Raw genomic sequence first — 21667 nt, forward strand, 5'->3', positions numbered from 1 at the left:
AACTCTGGGCCTGGGCGCTGTCCCTCAGCTCTTCAGCTCAAGGCTAGCGCTCTACCACTGGAGCCACAGTGCCACTTCTGTCTTTTTCTGTTTATGTGGTACTGAGGAATCGAACCCAGGGCCTCATGCTTGCAAGGCATGCACTCTACCGCTGAGCTACCTTCCCAGCCCATTGTGCTTGTTTTTAAACACAGTGCCACCGAACCAACCCAGGAAGCAGAGATGATACACTGTCCAGGCCACCAGTGAATGAGTTCTGACATCTCCCATCCCTGGAGGCCCCTCCCTGTGTTCTTCTGCCTCTGCTCCTGTATCTGGCACCTGGGGGAAATTCAGTCAAAAGAATTTTCTCATGCTTCACTAAGTTCTACGGCTATTGAACCCAGAAATAATGATTTATTATAAACATGAAATGACAGAGATAGGCAGTCTAGAAAGTATCAGGTTTTATTATCTTTTTATCAAAAAAAAATCAGTAACAGACAACAGTGTGAGAGGGACTACAGAAAAGGTGCTCATTACAATACAGTCTGAGGAAAAGGGGACTGGGACCAGAAAAGGACCCAGCCAGTGGAGACCCTGGGCTGGGGTAATGACAGGAGCCAGTGGATGCTTTAAGGAGCATGATTCCCATCACTCCAGTCAGTGGGGTCAGAAGACATAAGCCAATGCACCAGGCCTCTCTTCTGTAAAAGGAAGAGGCTAGGATAACAGGCCCTTCATTGCCTTCCTCCCCGCCCCCTTGCTTTGCCTTGCCCAGGGAGACAAGGGTTTTCCCAGCAAAGCTAAGCTGTGATTCACTACATCAGTTCAGTTCTCCAACACAAAGTGCCTGATCAATGGAAATCCTCTCCTCTGTAGGGTCAGGAGGGCCACCAAGCACTCCGATGTGGTCAGTGCAAATGTGGAATGATTTTGCTCCCTTTACATGATTTAAACCAAACTGATTGAAATAGCCACATGTGTGTGGTTACCCTAATTGGACAACATATTCCTAGAGCTCAGAGAAAGCAAATCCAAGAATCCCTGGGACCCAGGAAGAAGGCAGAAAAAGTGTTGGAATATTCAACCCTCACAACCACTCCAGCTCAGACAGGAGAAGGCACCAGGAACGGGGCAAGAAAAGGATAGAAAACAAACAAACAAACTAGTCACATAAAAACTCACTCACTCAGACAACCCAGCCAACATGAAATTGGAAATATCCTACTATATCCTGAAAAAATATATTTAATCTATTTTTTCTAGAACCAAGAAAGGCGAATAATACAAGAAAGCACACAGACACAAACTCCTCACCATCCCCTATATTTTGGAATCTGGATTTGCTAGAAAACTATGTTTCAGCAAAACACTAACTTAGAAGCAGCAGCTTCAGAAAAGGGGCCAAGGTCATAAGCAGGGAGTGTGAACTATTAAAAAACAGAAAATGGGGAGGGGTTTAAAGAAAAAATGGGGGGGGGGGAAGGAAGGGGCCCTGTCTGAAGCTATAAATAGTAAAAAAAAAAAAAAAATTAATAAAAAAAATCACCTCCTGCTTTCTTCTCATTTTCAAGAAACATACAAGAACAAAAACAAAACCATTAAATACAAATAGCATAGGCGGTGGAAAAAAACAGGTGATAAAAACATTTCCCCATCTCTACACCCTGACCCAGGTACAGATATTCCTGCACACAAAGGAATGAACCATCATTTTGACAAAATAGATATACAAGTAACTCTACAAATCCACTTCAAAGCGAGCTTTCCACACTTCTCCCCCCCGCCCCCCGCCTTTCCTCCCTCCCCCACATTAAAAAAAAAAAAAACTGATTTCTAAAAGTCACTTGAAAGAGCCTAGAATGGCCCAAAGTTTACCACAGACACTCCTGTAGTGTGTGTACAAACACCTTTGGAGGACTGGCCTCCAGGTGCCAAGGTGCAGGGCTTTCTAGTGTCTTCCCCCGATTCCTGGCAGAGGGACAGGCTGGGAAAGGGGGAAGGAAGGCAGCCCCAGCAGACTTCTACACACGTCACCTCTAGCTTTTATGGGGGGGATGAGGGAGGAAGGGAGGCGCAAAAGAAGACCCTGCTGAGACAGGTTCAGTACAAGCTCTAAACTGGTCCTAGATTTGAATCTGAAAATCTTTTGAATGACCCCAGCCCCAGCCCCAGGCTTGCCTTCAGAAAGGTCAAGTTTAACCCCATTATTTTCTTTTCTGCCAGAATAACTAAGGCCCAAAGAATCGAGAAGAGCAAGGCAGCACAGTGGAAGATGATGTCTCTTCTGATGCTGGAGAGGCAGTCAGAGCCGGAGACACCAATGGGTCAGTATTAAGGTGCCCACCCCCTAACTCTAATGCCCGTTACTCACAATCCTCTGGATTCCCTCCCCCCCGCCAAAGTCCAAGCTGTATCTGCGGGAGTTTCATGCATAGAACTCATTCGTGGGGGCTTTCTTGTAGATGGGTTTCTTCCCCAGGTCGTAGCTGCCCTCATCCTTCTTCTTCATGCGGTATACCAGCAGCAGGATCAGGAACACAGCGAAGAGGATGCCCACAATGCCACCCACGATCAGAGCTGGAGAGGAAGAGGGCAGGAGACCAGAGTGAGAGATCTTCTTCAGCACCTTAGACTAGACCACACACCCTCCCCACACCCTTATAGTCAGACACCTTCACCGTTACCACCACACCTGTGACTCTTACAACCTCAAATAGGGATTATAAGTAAGTCCCTGGAGACCACAGGGTTAAGGACTCCCCAGCAGTAGCTTAGTACTGAGTTAGGACCAAGGACAATGGCCATCTATGGAAACCCCCATAGACACTGCTATCCTCAGCATAGGGTGCTTTGTAGCTTACCCTGTGTGTGCATATATATCTGAGCCTATACAACTACTGGCAGGCACTGTATGTATTCCACAGTGCGCAGAACACACTATTACCATGTTAGATTATTATGGCCCTACATATTCCTCAGTGGCACTGGCTTGTTTCTGTTCCTACCTCTCCCAACCACTGGCTATAGCCATTAGGATCATACCCATAATTTGCTCTTACAGACTCGTGCACCTGTGAACCCTTGTGGTTTCTATCTAGCCCCCAGCACCTGAACTTTGCCTGCACAACAGGGAGTACTTCGTACATGGCTCTCCCAGTTCAGCTGCGTGAGGAACCTCCGGCTGGTGCGGAGCTGAAGTGGGCTTCTAGCATTGAGTCAGCATCTGTTTTGTCCACCATGCCAGGTGGCTTGAATGACTCATTCCTGTTTGTTAGGGGGCAGGGATGGCTCACAGAATCCTTTCTGTAGCAGATTGAGTACCCTAATTCGGTCTTAGTCTAAGAAGATTAATTTCCCATCCCTGCACACACTACAAATCTATTCACAGAAGGGGGTGAGGTGGCACAAAGGAGCCAAATAAGGTTCTTTCTTGGCTAAAACCCTATAAAAGGCAGCAACAAAGGGCTTCCAGGGTGCTGCCAGAAAAATCACATGGAACTCTAGGCATCAGTCTTATTCCTGTTTCCAGCACTTTCTAACAGCCCACTCTTCCATCAATCAGGCCCTTGATCTGTGCTGGGACAGCCACTGGGGTTAAGGTCCAAGCACAGGCTCATAAGTCAACCAGGGTCCTAGGGCCTAATGCCAGATTCTTGGCTTTGTGACTTTAGAGTTCATCAGACTCCCATGTCAGGTTGTTCTGGGGACACAACGAAGGCCAGAGGAATCCGCTGACAAGCTACAAGTGCTGTTGAAAAGCTACTAGAAGGGAGACTCCTGCCTCTGTTAGCTGAAAACATGTAATTCTTAAATGGAAGCATAAGGAGATGGCCTGGCTTCGTTTGCTCTGTGATCCAAAGCCTGGGCCTCAGTTTTTCCTCAGATAAGAGGAGTGATTTTTACATGTTTCTACAGAAGCAGTAGAACCTCTCACTGCTTAAAGCAAAAGTTAAACAGAAATAAAAATCTATCATCTAAAATATACCAGCTGAGCCGGGCACCAGTGGCTCACACCTATAATCCTAGCTACTCAGGGGGTTGAGATCTAAGGATCACAGTTCAAAGTCAGCCTGGAGAGGGAAGTCCATGAGACTCTTATCTCCAATAAACCCCACAGAAAACTGGAAGTGGGGCTGTGGCTCAAGTGGTAGAGCACTTGCCTTGATCTGAAGAGCTGAGGGACAGTGCCCAGGCCCAGAGTTCAAGCCCCACAACCAACCAAAAACAAAACAAAACAAAACATTGTCACAGGTACCAAGAGGTCAGGGAGCAGGGCCTAGCCCAAGACCATCCCAAGTTGCACTCTGTTACATCTGTAAGATCTAAGAGAGATCCTTCACCTGTCTCAACTACTAGCATTTGGCACAGAGCTCTTTCCCTATACCTTACCTCCTCAGAGTTTGTTGGCCCAGTTGGTTCCCAGGAAACAACAGTTACCCAGCCTGGGCCTAGGGGAACCCACTCACCAGGCCGGTTCATCCAGGCAGGTCTTCAACCACAGCCAGTAGGCCTGTACCATGATGGAAAAGTCCCCTCCTTCCTTTGACAATCAGCTGTGGGGACACCTACCTCTCTCCCCAAACTGTGGGAAGCTGAGAGAGTGAGGGAAGAAGACAGGACTGGACACTAGATGAGGGAACCTCCTGCTGCGCTTGACAGAGCCACTCCTTAAGCCTCATCTGGACAGAGCTTAACCTACACCAGCAACATTACAGTCACAGACTTCTCACCTAACACCAAACATTTAACCTCTCGAGGCCCTTACGCAAGGCACAGAGTCACATATGCCCCACACACATCCTGAAAGGAAAATGAAGACTCAGTGACAGCCCTTTACTTAATTTACCCCTTTTTCATTTCTCACAGCAGTATCCTCAAACCCATCTTCCCAATAGGTAAACTGTGGTCCAACCTATTCAAACTCCAATGCTAAGGTCACAAGGCTGCTAAGTGACAGAGTAGGCAGAAGGGAAACCAATCTAATTCTAGAGAACTCCCAGGCTCTTTTGAGGAAATTAACTATCCAATGATTAACTCCGAGAGCCCAACCACAGGCCAGAAAAAGTGATTTGAATAAATACCTAAGGGGCTTAAGGCCACGACATGATTCATTAGAAACCTGTAGACTATTCTTTAGAAACCTTTGATATGCAATTTTCTGACTCCAGCACTGGGCTGCAAGCAGTTAGAGCCCCTTAAGGGAAGTAAAAGTCTTTCCTGCCCCAAGGCGACTGACTTCAGGGTTGAGCTGACTTCAGGGTTGAGCAGCACCTCTGCTTGAGAGCACTCTTTCCTGGTCCAGACCTGTCCGGAGGGGCAGGGGGCCTTACCTGCCAGGACTTCTGTTCTCTCAAAGATGTTGCTGCCCTGGGCGGTGCTGGACATGGACACTCTGTTGGACACATCCTCATCCCCATCAAAGGGTGCGATCCTCTTGGGGATGATCTCGTTCGCCTCCAGTTCCCCAGTTTCGGTGGGAACCCGCCTCCCAGGCCCTTCCCTCTCTGGGATGTGGTTATTTAGAGGCACCTGTATAGGACAGGGGAAGAAAGAGAAATAGAGTATATTTTCAAGAAATTTAGTGGGGCGGGGGGCAGGGAGGAGGACCTAGAACACAGGAAGAGACAGACATTCAGCCAGATGTAAAATCTAGACTGAAAGACACCGTCCTGGATAGGAGCCATCAACCTCTCAAAATAATGCCACTGTCCTTCTTTCCTATAGTATCTGTTCCTAATGGGAAATGAATCTGATGGAGGGCACAGGGAAGGGGTTGTTCTTTCCCACTCCTGTCTATGAGTATTCTAGAGGAGAGAGAGGGAGAGAAAGGGAAAGGGGGAGGAGGGAAGGAGACGGAGAGGGAGAGAGCAAGAGAGGGAGAGGAGAAAGGAGAGAGGATTGAGGAGAGAGGATTGAGGGACAGAAAGGAGAGAGGGAAAGAGAGAGGGAGAAGTGGTAAAATCTTAGAAACTGCTTGCCCTTAGAGACAGTATTGGGATTGTACCCAAGGAGCTAACCAAAGTGTGTCAAAGATGCCTCAAAGAGTTTCCACTTCAGGATATGAAAAAGTTCTCAACAGCTGGGCTGCTGATAATTCCAGTTACTCAGGAGGCAGAGAGCTGAGGACCACAGTTCAAAGCCAGTCCTGGCACAAAGTCTGAAAGCCTATGAGAATCTTACCTCCAATTAAGCATCCTCACCAATAAGAATCAGGTAACTAATATACAACCTATAACAATACAAGGGCATTTCGTTCTGCAGGGAGATACTCAGGACCATTGTAGGTAGACAACACAGAGCACAGACCGGCAGGCACAATTGTGATATCTGTGCTGTAAACATTTTAAAGGCACAAAAAAGGGATGGGTCATCCTTTCATGGAGGATGATCTACCTAGCCCACAATTATTCTGCCCAGGGTGCATCTGAATTTTCCATCTCTCTTTACAAACGTATTAGAGAAGAGCAAAGGGAGAGAGGCAAAGGCATGCAGCACTTACCAAGGGTTGGATCACTTCAGGGAAGGTCCTATGGTCCTCTGAGTCATCTGTAAAGTTAGAATAATAGGTGCATGAATACCAGGTCCACTATGCCCACATAACTGATCCTTTTGTCCATGGCTGGCAGGATTCCAACCTTACAACCAGCCCCTACAACCCCCAAGTCCAGCAACTGAGCATTACCTCAACCCCAGTCACCTAGGCTGAAAAAACCAGGCTCCTAAGACCTGTTCCCCTGACCATTTCACAACAATGTTGGCTGCACTGGTGTCTATGCAGGTATTTGGGCAGCTCCAAACTCTCAGCTCTACAACAATACTTGGGAGAGCTGATTAGAAATGCAGAAGGTGCCAGGCATCAAAAGCTCACACCTGTAACCCTACTCAGGAGGCTAGAGATCTGAAGATGGAGATTCAAAGCCAGCCTGGGCAGAGAAGTCCATGAGACTCTTATCTTCAGTTAACCACCCAAAAACTGGAAATGGTATTGTGGCTCCAAGTGATACAGCATTAGCCTTGAGCACAAAAGCTCAGGGGACAGCGCCCAGGAGCTGGAGATCAGGGCCCTGCTGCCAATAAAACCCCACTCTGCATTAGAACAAGATTCTCCAGGGAATTAAGGTTTCAGGAGACTAATTGCAGTGTTAAGCACTACACAGTGTAATACTAAAACATCTGTGTGACTACATGAGACAATGGATATGGTTCATTTGCTTCTTAAGAGCAACCTTTCTGTCTATGTATATATCCTTTAACTGCAGGTTGTATACCTTAAATGTAGACAATACAATTTGTTTGAACACACACACACACACACACACACACACACTTCCTGAATGCTTGATATATGCCAAGAGCTGAGTGAACTTGATTCAGTCACACAACGCTGATGTTGTCATTATGAGATGGGGAAATCTAAGGATTAGACAGAGGTAACAGAACTGAGGTCTGAACCTAGCACTGTGTGACTCCAAGGCTCAAACTTGGAGTAATGAGCATATTCCTGAAGACTGAAGGGACAGAGACCAGTGAGCAGTCTGACTTGCAGCCAGGAAAGTCAAATGTTACAAAAGCACTTTTGGTTGGTTTAGCCTCAGTCCCTTTAACCTAATCTGAAACTGGGCTGTTTGTTTTTGGTGCTATGGGGATTTGAATTTAAGGACTTCAGTTTACTAGGCTGGCATTGCACCACTTGAGCCACACCTCCAGCCCTGGTATTTCTGAGATAGGATCTTGTGAAATGTTCTTTTTGTTTTTTCCTACCTAGGCTGGACTTAAACCTTAATCTTTCAGTTCTCAGTCTCCTACAAACCTAGGTTTAGGGGCTTACTCCTGACTCTTCACCCCTCTCTGTCTACACATCCCCCCTCCTGCCCCACCCCTGCTTCTGAGCTAGTACTTTTCCTTTCCAAAGGAAGAAAAACAGTCTATGGGTGCTCCTCCTCCACCCTTACTTTCCCCTCTGCCAAAGGGAGGAGCCTATGAGGGCAGGTTCAGGCTGGTGCCTGAAAATCCCAGATAGGAATGAATTCAAAGCAACATACAACTCCCCCCAGAGGGTCTCTGGGAAAAGTTAAACCAGCTACTTCTATTTTCCCTTTGGAGGTGGGGGAGGAGCACTGTTGGAAAATCCCCACACACAAATCCCAGCCAAGTCACCCCCCTCCCTCCTAAGATCACCATTTCCCTCCATTCCATTCCACACACCTCCCCTCCCCAGGCCTGCCCTGCCCACCCTCCATACCCAGATCTCCAGAGCCTGACAGCTCAAAGTCATCACTGTCCTGCCCCGGCCCTCCGATATCCTCGTCATCAGGGAGGTCTCCAGAGAAGTATCCGCCTTCCAGGAGATCCTGAGGATCGATGACTTCAGTCTCTCGGATCTAGAATGCAAGAAAATAAAAGCATCAGCCAGCTGAACACCTAAAAACAGCCAGTAAATTGGACCCTGAAGTATTAACTAGCAGGGGATCCAGCCAGGTCTGGAAACCTAGATCTTGAATCCTGCTCTGCCCCCATCCTGCTATGTAACTTTACACAATTCTCTTTCCTGCTCTGGGTTAATAAAAATAATAATCGATTATTCCTATTACTTGCTAAGCACTTGTTGCATGGCAGGAGGTTTTTAAAGTAAGTCTGAGGAGGTATTGTTAATTTATTTTACAATGAAGGACACTGGGTATTGACTACAACTCAGCTCTGGCCTCCAGCGGGTCCTGTCTGTAATCCTAGCCACTCAAGAGGCTATGATATGATGATCATGGTTCGAATCCAGCCTGGGCAAGAAAACCTGTGAGACTCATTTCCAATTAACTACTAGAAAAACTGGAAGTGTAGCACTAGCACTTGAGCAAAAAAAAGCTCAGGGACAATGCCCAGGCTTTGAGTTTAAGCCCTCCCCTCAACCTGCCCCGGGGAGTGGGGGTGGGGGGGAGAGAAACTACAACTTAATTTCTTTGGGTAACACAACTTAACTAACTGAAGGCAGTCCAGCACCTCCCAGGCACAGTGATAGCCCCGGGGTGGGTTACAACCCCTCAGGGTCCTATGACGCAGTGGCAGCTGATTCACACATGACAGGAGGTGCCCTTACTGACTCTGGCCTTGCCCAGTCTGGGGCACCGTTCCCAGCTGAGTCAGACTGGGTTGGGACCGACAGGACTGACTTACTCACATTTCAAGACAGCTTCAGATCTACGTACTGCTCAAACCTAGTGTCTCAAGAGCAGACTCCTGGATTCTTCTGTCTTCCACACGTCTATACATCTGTCCTACACAGCCAGTACCATGGAGGTTAGACACAGAGGCACAGTCCTGCCCTGTAAGTGTCACTCGGCCCTTGCCCCATGGAGACCCAGCTGGTCACTCCGGAGTCTGATACCCAACCCCACACCAAGCAGCTTTCAGAAAACATTCAAGGTCCAGGGAGTTAAAGAACTTTCCCAGAGCAGGGCAGGGCACATTACTCCACCCCCAGCCCCTAGCTCCACTGAGTGGAAAACAAAGATCCCTCAGTAGCTCGATGGCATTCCGAGGCCCACCATTTCTCCTCTAGCCTCTAGACCTGAGTCTCAGTCTGCCCACAGAACAACCCTGAGCAAGGTTTAGCATTTCACTCTGACCAGATCCCATAACTATAGGAGGTAAGGGTCTCCTAGAAACCACAGAACAAAACTAGAGACCCCAAAAAAGGCCCTGTCCTCCTGTCATGGATAAGAGAATCTGAGCCAGTGACCCACAGTTTTAGCAACACAGCTTGGGACAGAAAGAAGACAAGTGTATTTCTAACTGCTCCAAACTGTCCTTCAACCACAGGAGGCTGCCCCTGAGAAGGAAGATCTGTATAAAGATGCCCCCAAAGACAGGAAGAGTATCGAGTGGCAAGAAAGAGGTTCAGGAAAGGCACTCAGAACTGGCTCCTCCCACACCCTCCCTCCCTGCAGCTTCCGGGGAGAGGCAGCCATATCTGTATTCTCTTCCACCCCCTCAGAGGCAGGATTCTGGATACCCGGAAGGAAGCAGGGTCAGGCTAGAGGGCAGCGGGGAGGCATCCATCTAACCCAGGGCAGAGGAAACAAATGCAGAGCGCTTGGCACACACGTGGGAGTGGGTTCCAGCAGGGGTTAAGCTCTGGTTAAGGATGACTTCATGACTCCGGAATCAGGAGCTGTGGACTACTGGTGCTGGAATTCCCCTCCCCCCACCCCCTCCACATACACACAGCCTGTGTCTTTGGCTTGGCAGGGCAGGGGAAAGGATCCTGCAAGGTTGGGTAAGTATATATATACCTAGGCAAGGACCAGGGGCTTCTATTGGCATCTCCAGCTGCAGATTCCCTTGGGGCTCAGAATCTAAAACAGCAGGACCTTGGTGGCTTGCTCAGTGTGAGATCTTAAACAGTTGTAAGCCCATCTCTATCAATCTATCCCTTCCTTCCTTCTTTCAACCTCCCAAGTACTGAGACTACAGGTGTGCACCATGCCATTCTCTATCCAGTTCTCTTAATGGTCCCTCTGGCAATGGTAGAATCCAGAGTTCAAAAAGGCAATGTTAGTCACTTCTCTAAAACTACACAAGCAGAAAGTGACCAAAACCCAGGTACAGGTCAGTCAGCAGGGAATGTTAAACACACACACATGAACATGCATGAAGACATGTGTACATGGGGTCATCAAATCCAGCAGAGAGAGAGATTCAGTGAGAGCAAAAAGCAGGGGGTTGGGGGTGGGGGGGAGAGGGAGGGAAGGAAGGGGTACTTTGTCTACTTGGACACTTATTGACCTGGCCTGAAACCAAGACTGGCTGTGGAATATCAGAGTTCAAACTTCCAGCATGGGGTTGGGGCTGGAGCTGGGGCTAGACAGGGACTAGGATTCCAATACAGGTTTCAGACCTAGAGTCTTTTTCCATCCTGCCTTGTCTTCTGGGATCCCTAGTGTTGCAGTGTTGCTCATACATCTAGCCCTTCTATCATTTAATTTTTAAATTTTATTTAACGGGGGGTGGGGGGGGAGAGAAGAGTCCTGGGGCCCCACTTCCAGCTTTTTATTGGCTAGCTGAAGGTAAGAACTCAGGGATATTCCTGTCCAGGCTGGTTTGGAACCAGAATCTTCAGATCTCCGCCTTCCAAGTAGCTGGGATTACAGGTGTGAGCCACCAGCTTGTGGCTAGCCATCCTTATGTGAAAGTGTCCTAGTATTTCAAAACAACCCCAGGGATTAGCACAAAGATTGGCTATCAGTAATTACTTCCCTTCTATAGTAGAGAAGTCAAGACTATGGAGGAGGAGGAGAGAGAAGAGTTTACAGTTAAGACAGTGGCAAAACTGCTTTATTCCCAGCTCAGCCCACTTTGGGGCACCTGATCATCCCCAGCCCTTTCCATGAGATTCCAGGAGGAGATACACAATCGTCTGAGGTCATACCACAGATCAGTGGCAGGGTCAGGCCCAGACCCTTCCAGACTCTGAACGCACAGTCTTCAGAGGCAAATCAAGGGCCCATGAGGCAGTTGATGGAGGACACTGAGAAGTCTCCAGGAGCTCTTCAAGCTCCCTGTCTGCCCACAATCTCCACAACAAGGAGACACCCAGTAAGCAGGAGTCACTTAGGATGAAGCCGGCAAGATAGGATTAAGCTCCATAGAATTATGGGTAATCATCTTTTTTTTTTTTTTTTTTTTTTTTTAACCTAGAGGTTTGGAAGGTCCCAACAGCCTTCCCTCCCCTACCTTCTTTTCAGACAAGGGCCAGTCAGTTTGGGGTGGCTTTGAAAAGCTAGGCCACCCAACATCCAGAACCCAACCCTGACCAAAAAGGGACCCAGCCCTGTTCCCGGCTAGGGATGTGGCCTGTTCTCCTCAGCTCACCTCAATCCTGTCCAGGCATGTGTGTCCACATGGGTGTACATGCTCAGACACCCTTTTCATGTGCCTTTGTTCATTTCACACTGATGCACAATAGAAGCTATCACTGACTGAGGCCTGAGACTCTGTTAGCCTGGTGGCTGGCTGAGGGACACTTCAACTACCTTGGGGGATTAGGGATCTTGGATTCCTTCCAGGCCATTCAGGGAGATGAAGAAGGAGTAGGTCCACTTGCATTTTATAGGGACTAACACCTGCCAACAGAAAATATCTGAGGTCACAGAGTCCAACTATCTTGTTTTATAACCCTGGAAAAGAATGAGAATTCAGGGGCTTTGTTAAGGTCACACTGCTGACAACAGAGCCAGGTTTAGGTAGGTGTCTTAGCTCCCAGGATTTACCCTCTCTCCTCTCTCAGATCTGGACTACCTCTGAGATTCTCAGCAAATCCACAGGCAGTGACTATGGCTCCAGTTGAGACTCCTCACCTAGCCCTTAAGCTTTATTGTGAACCTAGGAAAAAGCTGCCAGACCTATCCCGCAAGTTCTACAGCTTCTGTCACACCCGGAAAAGTATGGAGCCTGGGGTAACTCATACCTATTATGTACCCCAACACCTTTCTGAGTCCTCTCTCTGTGTGTTTACTGACTCCACAGCATTACAAGGTGCTCTCCCTGTTTTACAGATGAGCAAACTAAGGATAGTTGAGTTATCCATCCAGTCATAAAGCTAGAAAGCAACAGAGCTGGGATTCAAACCTAGATCTTCCTCTAGACCATGTCCTAACCACAACCACGTTTCTCACTGCTGCTTCTCACTCTCTCCCCACCACCCCCAGCACACAGCCTGGCTCAAGGTTGCCTGCCCCTTTCTTTGCCCAGGAGTAAACAAAGGTGAAAGTGATATGGCTTCAACAAAGGAACAGAAACTTGGCTGGAGTGCCAGGGAGGAGTTCGGGGTCAGGGCTTGGTTAACTATGCACTAATAAGAGCCCCCCCCCCCCCCAGCCACCTACACACACACACACACACACACACACACACACACACACACACACACACACACACACACACTCTTTCCCAGGAAGTGTCAAGTAGTCTACCCCTTTCCAACGATCAGTCTGGGAGTTTTCCAACTCTTTTATTTTTTGCTGGTCATGTGGCTTGAACTCTAGGCCTGAGTGCTCTCCCTGAGTTTTTGTGCTCAAGGCTAGCGTTCTAATCACTTGAGCTACAGTTCTACTTGCAGCTTTTTGTGGCTAATTCGAGATCAGAGTGTCATGGATTTTTCTGCCAGGGCTGGCTTCGAACCGCGATCCTCAGATCTCAGTCTGATTACAGGTATGAGCCACCGTACCGCCCTCTCCCCCCCAGCTTTATTCCAACTCTTAAGTCCTCAGTTTCCTCTTTGTAACCAGGGCCAGTAGGTAGCACCGTGCAGAGTACTGAAAGGATTCCAGGAGATGAATTAATGCACACAAGGGATTTAGCATGTGGCTGGGTACACAGCAGGTACTTAGTGAGTAGCAGCTATTATTAACCCCCACCTGCTTTCCTTCAGAGTAGGGAGATTAGTACTCAAGGTTCAGAGACCTTTGGAAACTTGCAGAAGTGGAAAGAGGCTAGTCACCTGATGGGAGAGGTGTTTTGCAAGCACAGAGGGACATTTCCCATTCTGCTAGTTCTGAGGCCAAAGACTTTCAACGACAAATTAGATCCCTTCCAGCTGTGTATAGAGTCTGAGGCTCAGGCTGGATGGAGCCTGGTCTGAGGTCACAGTGGTGAATACCTTGTCCAAAGCAAATAAAAATAGAGGCAGGAAGTGGCGCTGTAGCTCAAGCGGTAGAGCACTTGCCTTGAGCTGAAGAGCTGAGGGACAGCGCCCAGGCCCAGAGCTCAAGCCCCACGACCGACAAAAAAAAAAAAAAAAAATAGAGGCAATTTTGCACTTTTCCAGAAAGAATAGAAGGCACTGATTAAAGACATCTGAAATTCTACTAGAATTGAAATGTCACTTGCTTATTCTGGTACACACCTGCCTCGGGGAATAAATATCTAGAAAGCAAAAAACAACTCACACATCTTATCTGTATAGTCTGGTACCTGAAGGGTTAAGCTAGATCTGGGGGTGGGGTGGGGGTGGGTGGAGTGAGGGTTCAAATGTCGCTCTGCCCACTTCAAGGTCGGGTTACTCTGAACACAATCACCATGCAGAGAGCCAGGCTTAGCTGGCACTACCAGCAGCCAGCTTTTTACCAAGCCTAGGGCAGACCATTCCCACAGCAAGGATTCCAGGATCCTGGGGTAACAGCTAAGAATGAGGGGAAAGGTGATTCCGATGTGCCTCAGAACAAACTCCTGCCCCCGAGCCAATTAGACTCTCTTGTCACTAACTCTGTAGGTGGTCTTGGGTGATTCCTTCTCTGGCCTCAGTTTCCCTACCTATAAAAGATGGGTCTCCAAAAGACAAGCCTCCCTCTGTCCTAAGGCCTGGTAACCAAACTGGGCATTGCTCCGATTACCACTGGAGACAGCTGGGAGGGGCTGGCTCCCTCAGGGCCTCAGAGACAGAGGTGCATTGAAGCTGGAGCTTGTAATCTAGGCAGCAGATCCAAACTCCCTGCTGGTTCGTGGCTGGCCAGGAGGCTCTCAGGATGCAAACAAGCCTCTTGTGTTCTGAGAGCAAAGTCCAGGGCCTACTCTGCAGCCTTGTCTCAGCAGATTAGATCTACCCGGGTGCTGGCTTACTGCCCCTTGCCAACTTCTCCTGCCACGAGGGAAGCCACAGCTCTGGACCAGGTCAGTCTGTCCCATAATCTTCTTCCCACTGGGCTTCCCCCAAGGCAAGTGGTATCCCCACTCCTTAGCCCCAGCCATTTGCTGCCCAGAGGGCTGTGTGGTGCAGCCAGTTTCTGCAGGCCAGCCACCATTGCCTGCCTTCACCCAGTCAGTTTACACACACACACACACACACACACACACACACACACACACACACACACACACACACACGCCTCTCCCTGCCTCCCTTTCCATTACCCCGGGTGTCACCTGACTAGCAGCCTGGCCTCTGCCAGAGAAAACTGGGGCAGCCGACTCAACTCCCAGGGCTTAAGGGACAAAGGAAGGGGTAGATGAGGGGTAAAGGGTGAGGGGCTAGAATAGGAGGGTGTGGTCCAAGATAGAAGTGAGAAGTCTGGGGTGCAGGAGGTGGGTAGGAAGTAGGAGGAAGGATCTTTTGGTGGTGTCCTGGAACCCTGAGAACTGCCCGATCCACTTAGGTTTTCAATGTGTACAAACAGCACAGCAAAAGCCAGCCTCTGGCCAAGTTAGGAGTTCTTGTATAGCTGCTAATAATAAGCTCAACTTAAGCCAGTACTTTACAAGTTTGCCAAGCACCGATTATGGCCCTCAAGTGACACAGGTGTTTTATAGAGGACACTAGAGCTCTCATATTAACAAAGTGACTTATTAACTCTGTCTCTGGGTGAGTGGCAGGGCTGGAAGAGAGCACGGAGACTTTGGTTTTCTGGCTGTAAAGCAGACTTTTTTTTTTTTCTTTTTCATTCTCCAGCCTCTCAACAAAGGGGGTGGGGGTAGGAACGGACCCAAAGGCCACCAGTGGGTTAATGACAAACCAGCCCAAGACATCAGGTTTCTTGTTCTAGGGTTAACTCAGAACCCAACTGTTGACATATATGCTCTCTCCTGGTCTCTAGGTTGCCATGCAATGAAAATGCAGGAAAACTGCCTTCTCAGAACACAGTCTACCAACACCCCTGCACCCAAAGCCCATGGTGTCATTTGTAAGCATTCACTGAGGGCCTTTTCAAATGTTTTAATGTCAGTATTAGGGCCTGAACTCAAGGCCTGGGCACAGTCGCTGAGCTTTTCTACTCCTTTAGCACTTTAGCTACAGCCCCACTTTCCTGCTTTTTGGTGGTTATAGAGATAACTCTCACAGACTTTCTTACCAAGGCTAGTTTCAAACCGCCATCCTCAGATCTCAGGCTCCTAAGTAGCTAAGATTACAGGCATGAGCCACAGGTGCCTTCTTCAAGATTAGAAACTCTGTGCCCTCCAAGACAGGAGGATGGCCTGAATCCTGAGGAGAATCTTGAGTGGTTTTGGTACTTTTGTAAACCCCCCTTTATATCCACCCTTCAACCCCTGCAGAGTCCAAGTTGCTGGAGTGAGTACCTGCAGATCCTGGCAGGAGAGGTAGAACTGCCAGGAACTGGTTCTTGTTTAAATATAAACCCACCTGATAATTAGCAAACAGACCACTTTCTAAGATAAACAAATACAAAAGTTGGACTTGATCAGCCCCACCCTACTCTCCCACCCCAGCCAGCAGCTGCAAGGTTAGATATGAGAGTGGAAAGAAAGGTATTGAGCAAGGGGAACCTTCACCAAGGAATGCTTCCTCCGGGAATTCCTCATCTCTACAAGGCACAATGCTGAGGTCCCTTTATTTGCACAGTATTATTAAGCCTCTTGACAAAGTTATCATCATCTTCTTCTTCTTCTTCATTGCTGGAAATTGAAGCCAGGGCCTCTTACAAGCTAGTGATCTTTCACTGAGCTACATCCCCAGATCAGAATCCCAATTTCTGAACCAGGCTCACACCTGTAATCCTAGCTACTCAGGAGGCTGAGATCCAAGGATCCCAGTTCAAAGCTAGCCAGCCCAGGCAGGAAAGTCCATGAAACTCTTTATCTCCAATTAACCACAGGTAATGGCTCTGTGGCTAAAAAATGGGAGCTCAAAGACAGTGTCCAGGGCCCTCAGTTCAAGCTCCACAACCAACAAAAGAGAAAAGTTTTAGAAATAGAGGATCCCAATTTCTTTACAGACTAGGAAGCACACCTAGCTCACACCTAGCTACTCAGGAGTCTGAGATCTGAGGAATGAAGTTCAAAGCCAGCCTGGGCAGCAAAGTCTGTGAGACTCATCCCTAATAAACTACTCAGAAAAATCTGGAAGTGGTGTTCTGGCTCAAATAGTAGAGCACTAGCCTGGAGTGCAAAAGCTCAGAGACAGTACCCAGGCCCTGAATTCAAGCCCCATGACCAACAAAAAAATAAAAATAAAACCCAGGTTAAATAGTATGTCCAAAATTATGTTGCTTATAAGAGCTGGCTTTAACACCTCTTATAGTTAGATTTTTCCCAACACTAAACCAATTTTTTAACACTCTAAGTCAGAAGGCCTCAGAAATGTCAAGAAAAAGTAGGATTTTCCTTGAGGCAAATCTGAACTGTACCAGCTTTGCTTTATAAATTCAGTTGTGCTGTAAGGGGGAAAAGGAGGTGCCAACTTCTTTGTAGAAGTCTAAAGATAGATTTTGAGGATCGCCTGAACTCTTGTTCAATGTCAGGTCACATCTGAGCAAAAAGCTGTGAAGGTTTGGAGCCTAGTACAAGTACTTCCTGTCCAGGCCTCTCAAAGTCCTGGATGCTAAGATACTTGACTCCCCAAGGACAAGGTAAAACCTTCATGTCTATTACAACATGCCCACCACAGAGCTATCCTATTAGCCAAGAAGTTGAAAGGAAATTCATGACTCAGGCAGGCACGCTAACCCACGGTGACTCACAGAGCCCTGCTTGTCCCCTTCTCCTGATTTTAAGGGTTCATTCAGAAATCACATCCACTCATTCAGGCCAGGAGGCTGAAGTAGGAATTAGGAGCCAATTCCTCCCAACAGGAGCTGGCACTGGAAGCCCAGCCTGACTCCCTCAGCTCCTCATTCAGGTCACCCCAGCACTGCAAGTCCTTGGAGAAGCCCTGTTTCCAGGCGCTTTGGATGGCAGGAGCTCAATGCCCACCCCACTTCTCTTCTAAGGCAAGGATTTTTTCAGATTCTATCAAAGAGGCCAAGAACACTCCCCTCTGCTCCACATTGGGCCCTCAGGGCAGGAAGGACTCTTAGAAGGCAATGGTTCCAACCTCCACATTTTACAACTGGGGATATTGAAGCCGGGTACTGTTGGCTCACATCTATAATCCTAGCTGCACAGGACACTGAGATCTGAGGATCATAGTTCAAAGCCAGCCCAGGCAGGAAACTCCATGAGTCTCTTAAAAAGTGGAATGCTAAGGCTGGGAAGGTGGCTCAGTGGTAGAGTCCTTGCCTCGCATGCATGAGGCCCTGGTTCGATTCCTCAGCACCACATAAGCAGAAAAAGCCAGAAATGGCGCTGTGGCTCAAGTGGTAGAGCACTAGCCTTGAGCTGAAGAGTGGAGGGTCAGTGCCCAGGCCTCACAACCGACCAAAAAAAAAAAAAAGTGGAGTGCTAGCTAGCCTTAAATGAAAAAGCTGCCCAGGAGTAGTTGAAGCTCTAATACTGGCACCCAAAAAGAAAAGAAAAAAATGGAGATATTGAGACAGACATAGAATGGTTTGATCAGTTAGCCAGCAATGCAGAAGTAAGATTCAAGGTTATCTGCAAGCTATCTCCTCATCTGGAATGTTCCCTTACAGCAATCAAACCAGACAACTTGCTCTATCAGTCGGACCTGGTTCTGACCTCAGCAAGCTACTACACTCCTCTGAGCATCAGTTTCCTGTAAAAAAAATGAAGATTAAAAAAAAAAATGCATCTAAAGTATCATGGGACAATCAACCTCAATGTAGCTTTTAGAATGAAGTTCATTTATGAAGCTATTCATTCATACAAACATTCCCCAAGTGCTAGAACAAAAGCAGAGTTCTTGAAGTAGGGTAAGGGTAGATGGTGGAGCACCGCCCCCCTTGCGTGGAGTATATTAATTCCCAAGGGGGAATGCCTTAGATGTCTTGATGGTCTCCACACACATTCTTGAATAGTTGGTACTTAATTATTAATCAAGTATCAGCTCTGGATAGGGCTTTTGAAACCATCCAGCTCAAAGCTTTGGTTTTAGACGTAGGGAGCGCCAACCCCACGAGGACAAGGGATCTCCTTCCAGCCTCGTGCTGCCCTCCAAAGCATGGCCCAACTATTTTCCCAGGGGTGTTTTGTAATTTGGCTCCCAAGAGTTCTCACTGGCCACTTAAAGTTTCCGCCCCACCCCTACTTCTGTGTGCTTCAAAGAGCGATTTCTCAGGCCGACCAGATATATTTTTAAATTGACATACACCTGTGAGTGGGGTGGGGGGGTGTGAGTGCCCTAGAACTCCCTGGGCCTCGTGCCAAGTCAGAGGCCTGAGCCCCTGGGCAGCAACACCTTTGCCCACCCCTCAACCCTAACTCCCAAAACAAGGATGCCTTTAATTGGCTAGGGAGGGAGTGGCAGGAAGGCAGATGGGGAATGCTCCCAGCTGGACAGGAAGAACTGGTTTAGGATGGTAAACCCCCGCCAAACAGAGGAGAGGGCAGCTGGGTGCTGAGCTTTAGGTTCCCTTCTCAAAGCCTGTGGCACCCAAGGGTGTGAGGGTGCACCATCCAAAGGGAGGGAAGATTTGCATGAAACCTAAAATTTGGGGAGGGGACCAAGGAACACTACTGGAGAAGAGGACTACTAATCAGACATTCTGATGGCCTGAATGCTCTCTGCTATGAAGGTGGTTATCCAGTCATTCTTCTCCATACACCTTCATCTGGGTGGTGGAAATAATACATCACCATGTGCTAGAGTTCTGTGAAGATAAAATATTCCAGGTTTGGCACAGGGAAAGTACTCATAAATTGTAATCATAATGGCTGTTAAGCCGAAGTCCTTTTCCCTAGACCTAAAATTTCGTCTACCTGCAAACAGAAAAAAGAGTCCACGGGGCCATCTTTCCAGTCTAGATCAACTGTGATATGGTCTGATTTTTGCAGCCACAAGCTGAGAGGTGGGGTGGGGGCCAAAAGGGGAAGTTATGTGCCCCAATGAGAGCAAGAGGTCGGTGATAGTACCAGAAAGAGGAAAGCTGAGGTCAGGGTGAAAGATTGACACTCTGAGGAAGCAGCTGCTTAGGGCTAACTTCTCCTCCAGCTGGATGGGCCTGTCACCCAGCACAGGGACTGGCAGCCCCCCCCCCCAGACCACATCCTCCGGGCTGCCCTCTGGACCCAGCTGCCCACTCCTCCCCCAGAAGCACCTGTATGCTCAGCAGCCCCAGAGCTGAGCCTAGCATGTGACTGTCCACGTGGTAACCTTAGTTGCCCTAGTCCTTTCCTCTTTTTCTCCACCTGCTCAGACAGCATTCCTTCAATTACCTCCCCCCACTCCCCAAGGGCTCAACTCCTAAACACCCTTCAGTATCTCATTTAGAACAGCAGAGAAGCAGGTCCCGCTTTGCCACTAATGTTTCCCCAAAGATGTCCTTGGGTGGGCAGCGGGGAGGGAGAACCGGGGAGTGTTAGCTGGGAATTGTTTTCTTCCACTCAGAATCCTTGAGGCTTCCCGGCCCAAATCTCACCATCAGACTACAGTTGCCTGGAAATGGGGACCCACTAGAACTTAAGAAAACAGCAGGCCCTTCGGAAGCTTGGCTATCTCCTTGGAATCTGACTCAGCCAGTTATTAGCTGTGTGACCTTGAGCAAGTTACTTAACCTCTCTAGCCTCGGGACCAGCTTTAGAACAGTAAATAGTGGGGTTGTTAGAATTAAGCAAGTTGTTGAGCCATTACAAAGCTATTAGAACTGAGAGGGGCATACTAAACAGGCTACATATTTCCACCTTCACCCAAGATTTTAAATTGTGCCAGAGGCATTGCTCAGGGGCTCATCCATTCTCAACAAGGGCCTGCAGGCAAAACTAACTTTCCCCTAAGGGCAGATGGGAAAGGGAATCCACGCTTTCAAAGGAATGAACATGAATGATTTAAACTCCAGGGAATGCCTTCTCCCCCCCCTCCCCCCGCCCCCACACGAGGCTATATCAAACCCGAAACCTAAGCTCCTGGGGATCAGATCCACTCTCCCAGCAATTCCTGTACCCCTAACTCCTGGTCTCCTAACTCCCTTTCTGGTTGCTGGGATGGGGCTTCTGGTGGCCCAGGATTGCACCAATGGACAAGTGAAAGGGAGAGATTTCTCTGGTCTCTCTGGGGCCTTCTTTTCTCCACCTCCCACCCCTACCCACTCCACACAGGGTAAGTGTTCCAATTCCTCAATAGAAACGATTTCTTCCTTGCAGAAAGCTCGAGGCTCACCGCCTAAGCCATTCCTCCGGTCGGCCCTTGGAAGATGCCCTCAACTTTCTAGCAGTCGCTGCTTGCCTCATTCCCCCTTCCCTGGGACTCCCAGAGGCAGGGCCTCCACCCCTCCCGAGGTCACTGGCCGGGCCGTGGCTGGGTCTAAGGTCAGGACTCTGCTGTCCTTACCCGGCGTGTGAAACACGGCCCCCACGAGCCTCCAACCCCCGCTCCGAACGTGGTCATCTCCCCTGCACCCCTCATCTCCAAGCCATCTGGGATTCTGGGCGTCCAGAGGGAGCTGGCGGGGGGTGGGGAGGGGTGCTCCGCGCCCGCAGCCGGGGTCCCCCCCCAAGAATCCCCGCGTAAGGGTGAGGGTGTGGGGGCTGAGCTGACACCGGCTGGGTCACCTCCGAGCCCGCGGCGGGGGCCGAGGCCGGCGCGCTGCCCGCTGCCTGCCACCCCGGAGCGGAGTTCCCAACAAAGTTTGCCCGGCCTCGGAGTCCAATCGGGGACTCCGAGCACCCCACGCCACCGCGATCCCACGTCCTCCGGCACAAAGGGAGCGCTCGCCCCGGTCACCCCCACCCCCAAACACCTACCGACTCGGCGACGGCTGCGGGGAGGCCCACGCAGAGCAGCAGCAGCAGCAGGGGCAGGAGCGGGCGGGCGGGCGCCATGGAGCCGCGGAGCGGGGCCGGAGCGCGG

At 49.0% G+C, this 21667-nt stretch overlaps 1 protein-coding gene across 2 annotated transcripts; it reads right to left on the bottom strand.

The window, feature by feature from the left end:
• Positions 1 to 431: 431 nt before the first annotated feature.
• Sdc4 (syndecan 4) lies at positions 432 to 21667 on the bottom strand. Of its 2 annotated transcripts, none has more exons than XM_042694310.1 (5): positions 21562 to 21667; positions 8234 to 8366; positions 6485 to 6531; positions 5316 to 5514; positions 432 to 2562 (listed from the first exon to the last, which is right to left on the bottom strand). In XM_042694310.1, exons 1-5 carry the CDS (start codon positions 21637 to 21639, stop codon positions 2411 to 2413), a joined length of 609 nt encoding a protein of 202 aa, XP_042550244.1. In that variant the 5' UTR covers positions 21640 to 21667; the 3' UTR covers positions 432 to 2410. The 2 variants fall into 2 exon arrangements, with proteins under 2 accessions (XP_042550244.1, XP_042550243.1); XM_042694309.1 differs by having other exon boundaries at positions 8228 to 8366.

The sequence above is a fragment of the Dipodomys spectabilis genome, unplaced genomic scaffold (genome assembly GCF_019054845.1).
Source record: "Dipodomys spectabilis isolate Male_0828 unplaced genomic scaffold, ASM1905484v1 ptg000175l, whole genome shotgun sequence".
Taxonomy (NCBI): domain Eukaryota; kingdom Metazoa; phylum Chordata; class Mammalia; order Rodentia; family Heteromyidae; genus Dipodomys; species Dipodomys spectabilis.